Source organism: Condylura cristata, unplaced genomic scaffold (assembly GCF_000260355.1).
Source record: "Condylura cristata isolate star-nosed mole 26May11 unplaced genomic scaffold, ConCri1.0 scaffold00025, whole genome shotgun sequence".
Taxonomy (NCBI): domain Eukaryota; kingdom Metazoa; phylum Chordata; class Mammalia; order Eulipotyphla; family Talpidae; genus Condylura; species Condylura cristata.
The window spans coordinates 30716454-30729604 of NW_004567126.1; the positions used below are offsets into that span (position 1 = coordinate 30716454).

Consider the following 13151-nt stretch of genomic DNA (forward strand, 5'->3'; position numbering starts at 1 on the left):
TCTGGGCTCTAAGTCACCCTCCAACCATTTTCATCTGGGCTCTGGGCCTCAGCTTCTGCTTTAATCCTTCAGCCACCCCCAGAGCCCCAGGAGAGATCACAAGTCACCCCGCCAGCGGAGGCCAACTTTCCCCTGCACCTTATTTTCATACAAAGTTTTTATTGCCTTTGGTCCATAGTTGCTATTTCACATTTTCTCGCGATGCAGTTGGGGCTGGGGCCCTGGCCGGCCTCCAGTGGGTCCCTGTGCAGTCCCTGGAAGGGGAGTGGGGGAGGGGGGGGTATGGCTTTGCCTCAACTACTCAGAACTCCATTGTGGCATCAGTCTGGCCAGTGGGTCCCTGGGACGGGCTAGGGTTGGGGACAGTGGGGAAGCTCACTCTAAAGACATGAAGGTCTGTCAGTGCTGTGGCCTGCCCTATCCAGGGGTCTTCCTTCCCTCCTGCCTCCTCCACAACCCTCAGCCCTTTCTTCCGGGAGGAGGGGTCCTTGTTTTTACTTTAAAACTGCCTGTAACTTCCATGGGTACAGAAACCACAGAGTGATGAGCAGAGAAAAGGAAAGAGTGGAGAAAGCAATATAGGAATCACTTGAGACCCGGGTTTCTTAACCGTCCATCGACTCCTCCACCCAGAGCCTGCTGGGCATCTACTGGCTGGCAGCACTAGGACATGTAGGAGAACAAGAGGAAAAACCTGAAAACTCAGCTGGGGTGGTGACGTGGGGAGAGAAACCCAGCCAGGCCCACAGGAGGCTCAGGCTCAGTAGCCGGCCTCCTCCTGGCAGTAGGCGGGGCACTCGGGGGCCTCCCTTGGGCTTGTGCACTCGGCGGCGGCCCCGTCGGCCACGGGGCCTTGTGGGCAGTATTTGGGGTCATAGATCTGCCGGCCCAGGCCAAAGACCTGGCCGCTCTGGGTGGCGCCCTGCGTGTAGCCCATCTGCAGGGACATGGAGGAGTTGTCGCACTTGTCCGTCCCCAGCTTGTTGTCATAGATGTGCCGGCGGGTCCCAGGAGCTGTCATGCCCACCTGAGGACAGGGACAACATCAGGGAGGGGACAAAGGAGGCCTCAGGGCCCCCACAAGCCCCCGCACCACTGCCCCTCTCACGCCACGCGGCCGCCTACGGACCTTCCAAACCCACTTAGACACCCCCTCTTCTCTGGCCACGCGACCCCCATTTCCAGTACTAGTGACCCCCCTTTGAGCCAGAGGAGTCTGGGTCTAGCGGTCCCTGAGCCTGGAAGCCCCCCAGCAAGAATCCCAGAATGTAAAATTATCCGAGGGGGACGGGCCTCGGCAAACGTGAGGGAAAAGAACAGCGGGACCGCAGCTGGGGGGGCTCGGCAGACGCGCAGTCGGAGCCGCGAGGGAAGCCCCCTGGGGTTTCAGCGGGAGGCCTGAAGGGGGTGGGGACGAGATGGATGGTTCTGGGGCGACAGCGGCAGGGTGGGGCCCCCGCCAGGCCCACCTGGCTGGCACACTTGTTGGTCCCCATCTGAAGGCTGATGGTTGAATGGTCCATGGGTGGCAGGATGTGGTTCTTGGGGTCGTACAGGTGTCTTCTCGTGCCATAAGCTGTCATGCCCGACTGGCTGGCACACTTGTTAGTGCCCATCTGTGGGGAGGTGGGAGGAGAGGGCAGGCCGCGCCACGGCAGGGCTGGACAGGCCCGGAGACAGCAGTGACAAGCTCCCTCAGGGCGGGCCCGGGGCCTACCTGGAGCCCAATGACACACTGGCCCGCCTTCATGGTGGCGTCGTCGAAGTTCCGCTCCTGCTTCTCCGAGTACTTGACCCCGATGTCCACGCCGCTCTGCAGTCCCTTGGTCTTGGCCTGGAGGTGAGAAGCAGTGGGGACCCTGGAGCCAGGCCCCAGGTGCGCCTCTCTGGGGGAGCGTGGGCTGGGCTGCAGCTGCCAGGTGCCCTGGGGGGCAGCACACGGCCCCCTGCCCTCTCCGGCATCGGCGGCCCGGCCTTCCCGGTGCCCAGGGCCGAGTTCCACAGGGCATCCTTGCTGTCCCGCACCTACCTCCTGCCACTTCCTACCACCCGACCCCTGTCCAGGCCACGGCCGGCAGCGCTCCCCTGGCCACCTGCCTCCAGCTCTTCGTCCCTGCTCTCCCCACCTCCACCTCCCAAGTGGCAGCCACAGGGGTCTCTTTTTGGGATCATTAAATAAACACTTAGTTCTTCCTTTTCCTTCAAGGCCCTTTTCTCAACTTATAAAAAATTATCTGAAGAGTGAACCCTAATACCAACTCTGGACTGAGGGGTGTGTCCAGAAGGCCCACAGATTGTAACATTCCGGGGTGTGTTCCTGCACCTTCCACTCAATTTTGCTGCACTAAAACTGCACGAAGTATTAAGTCCATTAATATGGGCCCTCCCTGGTGGCGCAAGGGGTTGAAGCACAGCACTGAGAAGCAATCGCAGCCACAACAGCATGCGTTCGATTCCCCCGGCAAGGCGCAGCAGACCTCTCCTGTCTCCCCACTGCGCCCCTCAGCAGTGAATTTCAGTAGATCTGCCTGCTCTGCTCCCCACTCTGTCTCTGGTGAATCCTCTCCCCCTTTGCATCTCTGTCCTGTACCCCAATTCTGTATGCATAAATAGATAAATCTTTCAAAATTGTTGTCCATGGCCGCTTCCTCCATCCCACTGCATGTAAAGGGTTGGCAGACTGTGTCTGCTCAGCATTGAATCAAGCGGCTGTGTGGGGGCCCTCTGAAGTTTCTGCGAAGGAATGAGCGCGAAGCATCTGAAACCTGTGTCCACCTTGCAGGGTGATTCTGAGCAGACTGCTGTCTCTCTAGCCTTACCTTCCCAGCAAGGGCGAGAAGAGACACCTGCACCTGTGTCATGTTCCCGCTCTCAAACAGGTCATTGGCCTCGAAGAGGTCCACAGGGTTCATGCCATAGCTAACCATGGCCTTGATGAAGTTGGACAGGTTTTCCAGCTGGGAGGGGACAGCAGAAACACTGTGAGTGGACCTTGGCCTGCGCATCTGTCAGACAGGTCTCCCGGTCCCACCCTGGCTCCACCCTGCCAGTCCCTCACCTGGTGCCAATTCTGCATGGAGCGGTTGATCTTGGGGACTGAGCCGGGCTGCAGCTTATTCATGAGTCTGGGAAGGGGTCACATGGGGTGGGGGGAACCAGGAGCTCCATTAATACAGGAGAACCTCAGACACCCGAGAGTAATTCTCATCTCGGCCATGTTTACGCCTTCTCAGGCAACCTCACTACTTCCCTCTGGGCCTGTTTCCCCTCTTGTAATGTTAACCTTCACCACCAAAGATACTAAAGAGTGACACCTGTGTTGGGGGTATAACCCAGAACCACTGGTTCAGGAGCGTGAACATGGAGATTTCCATTAACATTTTAAAGGGCAGACCAAGGAATGTTTGAAATATTGCAGACTAGGATGCAACAAAGAAAGGCTCCAGAGTTTAGCGGCCCTCCCGAGATACTCGCTACTAGGGACCCAGACAAGGCGATATGACAAGAAAAAGGAAAGAGAGAGACCCAAGACCCGTGAAGGGAAAAGCAAGTAAGCGTCAAACATCTGGTTGTGAAGAACAATCAGGGTGCTGAGCGTGGGCCAATACACACTCACGTGCATAAGATAATTCCATCCTTCAGGCCTCTCTGGAAGTCGGGGCCGATGGAGAGGCCTGTGAGCCCCTCAATCCAGCTGCGGAGCTCTGCCTCCTTCTGAGGGTCATATTTGGACAGGAGCTGAAGGAGCAGAGGGTGCAGGCAAGATGAGAACACCCAGCACGCACCCCTGAAGCTCTGAAGGGACAAGGGTGGTGATCTGATGGAGAGCCCTGGATGTCCCCAAACGCCCAAGTGCACCTTTCTGTGAGCAGGGCACCCACAGGCACAAAGTACCTGGCCACAAAGACACACTCGTCTCACACTGGTAAGTGCTGACTCTAACCTACTTCCAATGGTGTCGGCCCCCCACGCAGGGGATGGTCGACAAGGCCCCCCATGTTTGCTCATCTGTGCTCTCCCTGCTCAAATACTGTCTTCTGTTGTTTTCCTTTAAATTCTTGTGAAACGCATCCAACATTTGTCATTTTAAATCACACAATGTGGTGGTTTTTAGTACATTCAGTGTTGTAGAAACCATCACACTGTCTAATTCTAGAAAATTCCTTCGCCTTAAAAGGACCCCCATCCCCATCAGCGGCCACCCCCAGACTCTGGCACCACAAACTCACTCCTTGCCTCTGTGGCTGTGCCTGTTCTGGACACTGCACATCAGTGGACTCACACTGTGCCCTTGTGTCTGCTTTTCTCCCTGAAAATGTCACGTCTTCAGGATAGTGACCGTCAGCACTGCCCTCTTGGTGGCTAAGTGATATTCCAGTGTGTGAGTAGACGTGTTGTGTGTATCTGTTCATCAGATCATGGGCACACAGGTTGTTTCCACCTTTTTGGGTGCTGTAGCTCATGCTCCTAGAAATATGTGGACTAGTTTCATTAGAACACCTATTTTGAAATCTTTGGGGTGGAGTGGAATTGCTGGGACAGGTGGCATTCCACGTTTGGCTTACTGTTTCTTGAACCCCCATCACAATTGCTGCCTTGGGTGGGGCCTTTGCTGTCACTTCTGACCGGATGCTTGCATGGCTGAGTCCCTCCCTCCAACCTGGTCCTAGCTAGAAGGCCGCCTCCTTCAAGAAGCCACCTGGCAATAAAGACCCTCCCTTTGCTCAAAGCAAAGATCTACATGGGTGCTTGGGGACATCCAGGACCCTCTCCCCAACTCTGCTTATTTCTCTACTTCCTGTTACGTGATCAGTCTCCTTGCATGAGACGTCAAGTTGTCTGCAACCCTGGGTGTCTGGATAAAAGGGTCAGTGCACACTGCCCAGCAGTGCATGCACACACGTCCACTATCCACAGCAGCATCTCACAGCACCCAGCTGGGAAAGTCACCACGGCTAGGGTCCAGGGAACTTCAAGAAGTTAGGGAGACCCAGGCAGGTGTGTGAACAGTGAGGTCAACCCCTGGCCAGCTCCTGGGGCAGGGGTGGGCAGAGCCTGAGCTACCAGCACAGCAGCAAAGGACTGAGCTCCGCGAGCTTCCTGGTCCTGTCCCCCGCCATGGGACAGACCCCAAAGGTGCCTTTCAGTTCCTACTCCCCGCTTCCCCCTCAACTTCCAGGTAACTGTGGACAGGTCTCCCCTCAGGCCTCAGTTTCTCCATCTGTGTTTGGAATAGTTTTCATCAGGGTCTCCTGGGAGGGGCAGGGGATGGTGCTTCCTGGGTTTGCTGACAAGCCCCTGCCAGTGGGGCTGAGCAGCCCCAGCTGGGGAGACAAAGGCATGGAGGCTGGCCTGCTAACCCAATCCGTCTGACCCACCCCTCTGACCCACCCCTCGTGGGCTCCGTCTCCGGGTTCCCACGGCACAGGGAGCAGCCCTGCCCAGGGCAGTCTTTGCCCAGTCTGAGGAAGAAAGGGGGTAGAGTGCCCACAGCTGAGCCTGAAGCGGGCAGGCTGGTCTGGATGCCAGGCATGCCTTGTCTGGCTGGGCCCATCCCTGAAGGCTCCTGGGGGCTGGCCGCCAGGGTCCTGGGCGCCAGGGTCCTGTGGCAATGGCTTCCTTCCTCCCCACCCAGCCCCCACCCACTCCCCAGCTGGCCTTCAGCACTTTCCTCCTCACCACAAACTGTCAGGAATGCAGCCCTGCCTCCTCAGCTAAATTGGGACCAGCTGTTCCCAGCGACCTAGGCTCCCTCCCCCACCCCCACCCAGCTGCATGGGGATCTTGTGGTCAGGCCCTGAGAGTCGCACTGGACATCAGCCAGTTGGGGAGCAGGGCAGCAGGTCACAGGAAGCCACAGGAAGCTGGTTTCCAACCTGGGTGTGGCCCCCCAGAGGGGCCCTGACACCAGGTGGTGCTGCACCCACTCTCCTGCTCCAGCCCTCCATCGACCATCTGACCATCTCGGCTGGGCAGGCATCAACCTGCCCCCAGGCCACTGCATCTCAGGAAGCTGTCCTCTCCCACCCCCTCTTAAGGTGCAGCGCCCTCATCCACTTCCTGCCGCTCCCAGGGTGTGGCCTGACTGCCCAGGAGGCCGGGGGGCGTGGGCTGTGGGCTGCAGGATGCCGCAGACCCGAGGAAAGCCATGTGGCCCGCGAGTCTGCTGCCCCTCCGTGCTGGGCGAGATCCCTAATGTCCGGGCGCTGGATTTGTGTCAGAGCGGAGAGGAGTGCCCTTAAGGGGTGTCCAGGGCTTACTGAGTGGTCCTGCTCCATCTTCTGGCTCCCAGGTCTCAAGCCCACTCGGCCAAGCAGGCGGGAGCCCAGAAGACTCCAAAAAGCTCACCAAGGTGCTCGTGGAGCTGACACAGAAATTCTCCCCAGTGTTGAGGGTGCCGGTGGGCAGGTACCTGCCGGGGGCTGGCAGGCTATGCCCGAGACGTGCCCAGGCAGGAGCCCAGCTGCTGCCAGCTGCAGGACCACATTCCCAGCAGTCGGTGGGAGGGGCAGGAGGTGGGCAGGGGCGACACCCGCCAGGTGGAGAGCTCCAGGTGGAGAGCCTCGAGGCTGGGCAGGCGGAGGACCTCTGCCTGGTGGGGGGCTCACTGCCCCTGCCCCCTTCCCTAGGGGGCTGGCCCCACTGACTGACCCTGCCCAGGCATCCTCTCTGCTTTCAAACCAGAACTACTGTGGTTTCTTAAATAAGAAGTGGCTCCCTACTTCCAGGTTATTGAGGGTCATTTCAGGGGACCCCACTTGTCTGGAGGGCCCCTCTGCTACCCCTTCAAGTTTGTCAGGTGGGGACAAAGGGACTGTGGCCGGGAGCTGCCCCTCCCCAGCTCCAACTTCCCCCTGGTGACCTCCCCCAGGTGTAAGAGAAGTGGGGAAATTCCTGTAGGGCACCACCCCCTTCTCTGCCCCAAGTGGCCCTAAAAGCAGAAGTGCGGCTGGGGGTGCAGAGGGGACTGCTGGGGCTCCTCGGGCCTCCAAGGGGAGTGGGGAAGGGGTGGAGGGGGCGCTTCGACTGTGGAGGTCCCAAGGCCTGGGCTGGGGGAAGATGTTGGGGGAGCTGCTAAGTCTCAACCCACACTGCTCCTCTAGATTTGGGGGCGCGTTGGGGAGACCCCCAAGGAGGAGAGGGGTCGCTCTCCAGATGTCAGAGCTCATCACCTCCAGATGTCAGGGAGCCTGTCTGGGCTCCGCACCCCCCCTCCCCCGAGGTCCCGGGTGCGACGGTCCCGGTTAGGGGGTACCGGGCGCGCCCCTCACTCACCCGGTTCTTCACCTCGGCCGAAAGCCCGTAGGAGGGTCCCTTGTTGAACTGCGTGGAGCTCATGGCCGGCGCGGCGCGGCGCGACGGCAGACCGCGGCCAGGCTGGGGCCGTCGGGGCCCGGCCGCCCCGCCCCCGCCGCTGATTGGCCCGGAGCGCTCATGTCCTTATAAGGCCGCGAAGCGCGGATTCCTGCGCCGGCCACTTCCTGAGCCCCTCGGCCACCCAGCCCCGCCGAGGGGAGGCGCCGCCTGCTCCCACCCGGGGAAACTGAGGCTGGCGGGCCGGGTCGGGACTGCCTGGACGCGCCCTTGCTGCGTTTCCGTTTGCCCCTCCGCGCGCCCGTGGGAGAGCAGGAATTGTTGCATGAAACCCCAGTTCTCTTGGGGCACGAGTGGGGACCCCTTTGCCATTTATAGGTGCCTCCCAGTTAAGCTCCCAGCCCCCAGAGGTGCCAGCTGGGCAGGGAATCCAGAACCAGGCTTCCGAGGAGAGGAGGAGGCCACCTGTCCAGTTAAGGAGGAGTTCGCCTGTCCAGCACGAGTCCTGGTCCTGGCAGAACGAAGCGAAGCGTGCAAAGCCTGCAGGGACTGCCAGGGGGGTGGGGGTGAAATATGGCCTTGAATTCCAAGCTGAGGGAAGATGGGGAGTGGGGGGAGGGATGGACACTGGGCATGGAATCAGGGAGAGCCAGGAGATGCCCAGGGGGCAGGGACCAGCCGAGCCAGGAACAGGGTCCTCAGAGGACCAGGTCCACAAATTAACAAAGAACAGAATAAATGAACTCACTCCCTCAGTAGCGCCTTCATGCACCCCACACCTATTCATGCATCACAGTCCAGGCGTGGCCAAGGTCCAGGCGTGGCCAAGGCCCGCGCCGGGCTCCCTGCTGCTGGCCCCCAGGATACCTCACCTCTGGCCCTGCCCCACCACGGAAAGTCGGTGAGCACACACACCTGCCTGTGCCCACGGTCGCTCAGAAGGCGGGGGCTGGCGTCCGGGTGGAATAAAAGAAGCTGCACAGGAGAGAAGTGGGAGAAGGGACGGAAGCATGAGCAGGAGTCTGAGACACTTGACAAGGGCCTGCTTGGGCGGCTCCAGAGCACCCCCCTGCGGCTGCCCAGGGAGCACTCCTCCCTGACGCCCCGGGAGCACTCCTCCCTGACGCCCCACTGCCTGGGTGTCCGTTTACTTTTTCTGTTTTCACTTTCATGTTGGCCCCGAGTCTCCTTCTTGAGTGGCCTTGTGTGGGTCCTTCCCTCTCGGTCTGAGTTTCATCACCTGCAAAATGGAGGCCAGACGGGGGTCACAACGAGACCGTGCAGCTTGTGTTATCCAGGAGGGGAGCTGTGAGAGCAGTTGGGCCAAGGTGTCCCTGGCGGGTGGGGCAGGGCAGAACGCGAAGGCAGAGATGGAGCTAAGGGCTCCAGCCTGCGGCTCGGCCTTGGCTGGCAGCTCTCCTTGTCCCAGCCCAGACCCCGCCGCTAGTCCAGCGGGGCCATTAGTGGGGTTTCTGGGTACAGTCGTGAGCTGAGGCTCTCTAGGACGGAGAAACTGCACCTGCCCACAGCCCCCTGGCCACCCTGGGCGTCGGGGCAGGTTTACTGGCAGGACAGCCCGGTCTCAGGGGCCGGACCTCACCCAGCAGGGTCTCTAGGCGACTGTCCGGCAGGGGGAGCTGTGGGGCTGGCCATCCCTCCGCGGCCACTGCAGCAGGAGATGGGGGGCCGGGCCGAGAGCCAGGAGCGGGTGGAGGAACTGGGGTTCCGCAGGCTGGGCAGTAGCTACACCACAGAAACAAGTAGAACGAGTCCAGATTGTTCTGAGCCAGCGGCCTGGCCGAGCCCGGCTCCCCCGTGGAAGCGGACACGTGCCAGGTGTTTATATTACCAGGAGCACTTGGTTGTGGGCGGCAGCTGGTCACGGCGTCTTGACCAGAGCTGGCCGGTGGCCTTCGGTGGCCCTGCCCCCCTGCCCGCCTCTGTAGCCGCCGGCCCATGGCGCTGCTACTTGAAGTGTGCCGGGCGCGGCTGAGTAAGTGAGGTTTCATTTATTTGATGCGCATTAATCTATTTCAAGTTAAAAATGGCAACCGGGCCAGTAGTTTTTTGTTTTTTTTTTTAACCTGAGTGTATTTGAAACACATTTGGAAAATGTGTGCATTTTTCCCTTTGTTGTAGGCCTGTGGCGTCTGCCTGTAGATGTGGGTCTGTGCGGGGGTGGCAGCGGCCGGGGGAGATGCCCCCAGATGCCCCCGGGGAGGGGTGCCAAGCAGATTGCCAAGACCTGGCCCAGAGAACCCTGTGAAATCCCTCCTGAGAGCTTTCTCGTGCTGATGACATGTTGAAATGATCGTGCCTCCAGCTGCGGGGTTGTGTAAAACATATTGCTAAAACTTCTCTTTTAGTTCTTTTAACACGGGCCCTAGGGCAGCCCAAAATTGAGACCGCGCCAGCGGTGTGTCTTGCGTTCCCACTGGACAGTGCTATCGCCAGCCCAGGGGCCATTCAGACAATGGCCCTCCTGGTTTGTCTGGTTTTTTTTTTTTTTTTTTTTGCTATGACCCAGGAGTTAAATTTTTTGCATTTTTAAGTGTGTGAAAGGAACCCAAGGAAGAGGGCTGTCCTGCTCCCCGTGGAAATCACATCATACTCAGATTCCAGGGTCCAGGCCAAGGGGATGGGCCACCCTTTGACCCAGCGAGGCTGCCCTTGTCTCCCGGAGACTCTCAGGCGTGCGGGCTGCAGAGCTGAAAATAGTGACTGTTTGGCTTTTCGCAGAAGATAATATGCTGACTTCTGCCAAGACTTTCAGTCTCCCCAAACCCAAGAAATCTAGAGGTGGACATCCCGGAACTCAAAATCCTGAGGCTCCTAAACTTAGACCCTTACAACTCCGGAAATCTGGCCTGAGGATTTCAAACTCAGGGAGCCGCCTGGTGCTTCAAGTTCCGTGACCGCGCCCTTGCCAAGGCGCTGGGGTTCAGAGTCAGACTCCACTCGCTGTGTGACTTCCTAGAGTTTGCTTGCCCTCTCTGTACCTCAGAGGTTGACACAGGAGCGGCTGTAAGGGCTAACGTGTCAAGTGCCCGGCACAGTGAGAAGGCCATATGGGCGTCTTGAGTCAACACATGCTGAAGTCTTAGGAATCTCGGCCTCAGCCTGCAGGACTCTGGCAGAACCATCTGGGCTCCTGCAGCTCCCCTCGGCCCTGACCCCATGGCGCTCACAGCTGCATCCCGGACTGCTCACAGGGTTGGGGGCCAGGAGCACCAACCCAGGTACTCTGGACCTGGCCTTTGGAACGAGGGCCATGACTGGAGAACCTGGGGTTTTAGATGGCCCCTAAGCCCTAAGTCTTTTTTTTTTTTTTAAAGATTTATTCATTTATGCACATAAGAACTGGGGTACAGGCCAGAAGTGCAGGGGGTTAGAGGGTTCACCAGAGACAGAGAGGGGAACAGAACAGGCCGATCAACGAGGGGAGCAGCAGGGAGACAGGAGAGGTCTGCTGCGCCCTGGGGGTCACCTCCCTGGCAAGCGATCGAACTCGTGCTGCGGGGGCTGCGGAGAGCCACTGTGACCCATGGCCCCACCAGGGAGGCCCTCTCCCAGCACCTTGACCTGGGGTGTCAGAACTTGGGGATGTTGGTGACTGCACAGGAGTAGAAGTACAGTGAGGGACATGGGCAGGTGGCCCATGGGGTGTCCCGGCCCCTTCCCAGTTATGCACCTGTGAGATGACCCCACTCGGGGTGGGACCCCAGGAGCTCAAGGCCTGACCTCAGGCTGGGATCCTGGGTGAGAGCCTTTGGCCCCCCGGGGGGGCTTTGGATGCCCCCCATTGCTCTTCTTTTCGGTTTGCACCGGCGGGTCCACCTTGCTCTTCCTGCCACTTCCTGCTGGCACGTCTGTGCGTGGGCAGGAGATGCAGGGACAGCAGCAAGCAGCCACAGTGGCGTAACCTCTCGAGGGGCACCTGGTGACTCAGGCTGGGGTCTTCCCTTGCTCCCCTCCCAGCCACGCCACCTTCGCCACCTCCTTCCAGCCCTGCCGAGAGCCGCCTTCTGCGAGCCGCCCGAATGCCCGTTGGGCCCTCAGCCTGCCCTAGCAGCGTCCTGCCTGGGCCGCCGGCACAGCCGATACAGCACCGCCGCCTGAGCAGCGCCGGCCCAGCGGCCTGCCCTCCCCAGGCTGTCCCCGCGAGTGGAGCGGGGCGTCCTCTGTTACTCGGGGTCCGTGGAGACCCTCCCCTGCCTGTTTCCCCTCTTCCCCGATGGTGGTGATCAGGATTGGGTGCTCGGGGAAAGTCACGTGGGAGCCCGGCGCTGAGCGTGTAGCACGGCAGCCGCCACCCGCCCTGCTCCGGCAGGGCCACATGGTGACAATTCACTCGTCTCACCGTGGCCACATGCTCAGGAGGGCCCCAATGTTGGCCGTGCTGGACACAGGAGGGCACTCTGTCCCTCCCCCTCGCCCAGAGACTGGGCTTCCTCCCGGGTCACGGGGACATCTGCTGACTTTAGGGCGTGTCCACGATGATGGCAGGTGGGCACACCGACCCAAGGCCCGTCCAGAGCACGCCTTATGGAAGAGGCAGAGAATGATGTCGGCTTCCTGGTCTTGGAACAGCAGGGTCAGTCTGAGCGTCACTAAGGGGTGGGGGTCCCAGGATCATGGGGCCTGGCAGGTAGGTCTGGAAGATTCTCTCAACCTCCAGATCATAGCTGCAAAGTCTCCTCCCACCCTGACCACCCAGGCCAAGCAGGACAGACGGCCGCACTGCACAGCCTGCTCTTTCTCAGAGCTCCCCTGGGTGCCCCTGAGGGGGCCAGCCACGTCCAGCGGTGCAGACATGCAGCGGCTGGTCACCTCTCCCCTGCTGGGGCCACTGCTGCCTCCCGGACACCGAGCGCCCAGCCCAGGGCTGCGAGCCCATTTCCTGAACCTTGTTCTTCCCGGTGACACCCTGCGGCCCATACGGGTGCCCTGCTGTAGTCAAACATAAGTGACTTCCTGGGAGGCGCCCGGTAGATCCAACGCTGAAGGCCGGAATATACGACGCAGAGGTGGCGGGCAGCGCCGGGACGGGGGGGACCGTGCAGGGTGCGCGTCTGCGCGTAGGCACAGGTCCCAGTGGGGGCGGGGCCGTGAGCTGTCCCAGGGCCAGGTGCACGCCCCTGAGGCTTTTGGAGGCCTGTGCACTGCCGCCCTTCCGCGATGGCCCACGGTGCGCAGGTGCGCGCAGGTGCTCACCTGTTTCCGTGAGGGCAGACCAGGGAGCAGGTGTGGAGTGGGGGCCATGTCGTCTGACGCACTCAACGCAAAGCGCGGCGGGTGTCGCCAGGGGGGTGGGCTCAGAGGGCACATGCTCGCTCAGGTGTGGGCAACTATGTTCCTGTGGGACAGGCAAGCAGGGGCTAAGGCGAAGTCAGGGGCTCACACTAGCACAGCTGCAGGCAACAAAATATGGAACGCTTCACGAATTTGCGTGTCATCCTTGCGCAGGGGCCATGCTAATCTTCTCTGTATCGTTCCAATTTTAGTATATGTGCTGCCGAAGCAAACACGAAAGTGTGGCCTTCCGCGAAGGTACTTATAGGCCACCATACAAATTATTTTACAGTTAGGTCAACTTATATAACAGTTGACCTTATTCTCTATCGTGCCGTATAGCCTGTAAAACAACCTTGTCATTTCGTTTTCGTATATTTAATAATATCTAACACCTCAGAGAGAGCGCTATTTGGCGGCTCGTGGCCGCGAGGGCTTGTGGGAAGAAATATGCAAAATAGTCGCTCAAGACGCAACCTCACACCCTCGGCTTCCGCGAGTCAGGGAACCAGGCCGGGGGCGGGGCGGCCGGGGGCGGCCGCGGC

The 13151-nt window shown here is 59.9% G+C and overlaps 2 protein-coding genes across 2 annotated transcripts in view; one reads left to right on the forward strand and one right to left on the reverse strand.

The window, feature by feature from the left end:
- Positions 1-137: 137 nt before the first annotated feature.
- Positions 138-7376, reverse strand: CNN2 (calponin 2). The gene is made up of 7 exons (XM_004689396.2): positions 7276-7376; positions 3617-3738; positions 3059-3125; positions 2820-2957; positions 1718-1834; positions 1470-1616; positions 138-1027 (listed from the first exon to the last, which is right to left on the reverse strand). Exons 1-7 carry the CDS (start codon positions 7336-7338, stop codon positions 761-763), a joined length of 921 nt encoding a protein of 306 aa, XP_004689453.1. The 5' UTR covers positions 7339-7376; the 3' UTR covers positions 138-760.
- Positions 7377-12492: 5116 nt separating this feature from the next.
- The window catches only part of TMEM259 (transmembrane protein 259), an 8676-nt gene continuing 8017 nt past the window's right edge, over positions 12493-13151 (forward strand). Inside the window, exon 1 of the mRNA XM_004688934.2 lies at positions 12493-12510. Coding sequence (XP_004688991.1) covers positions 12493-12510 — 18 coding nt within the window. The remainder of the gene's footprint in view (positions 12511-13151) is intronic.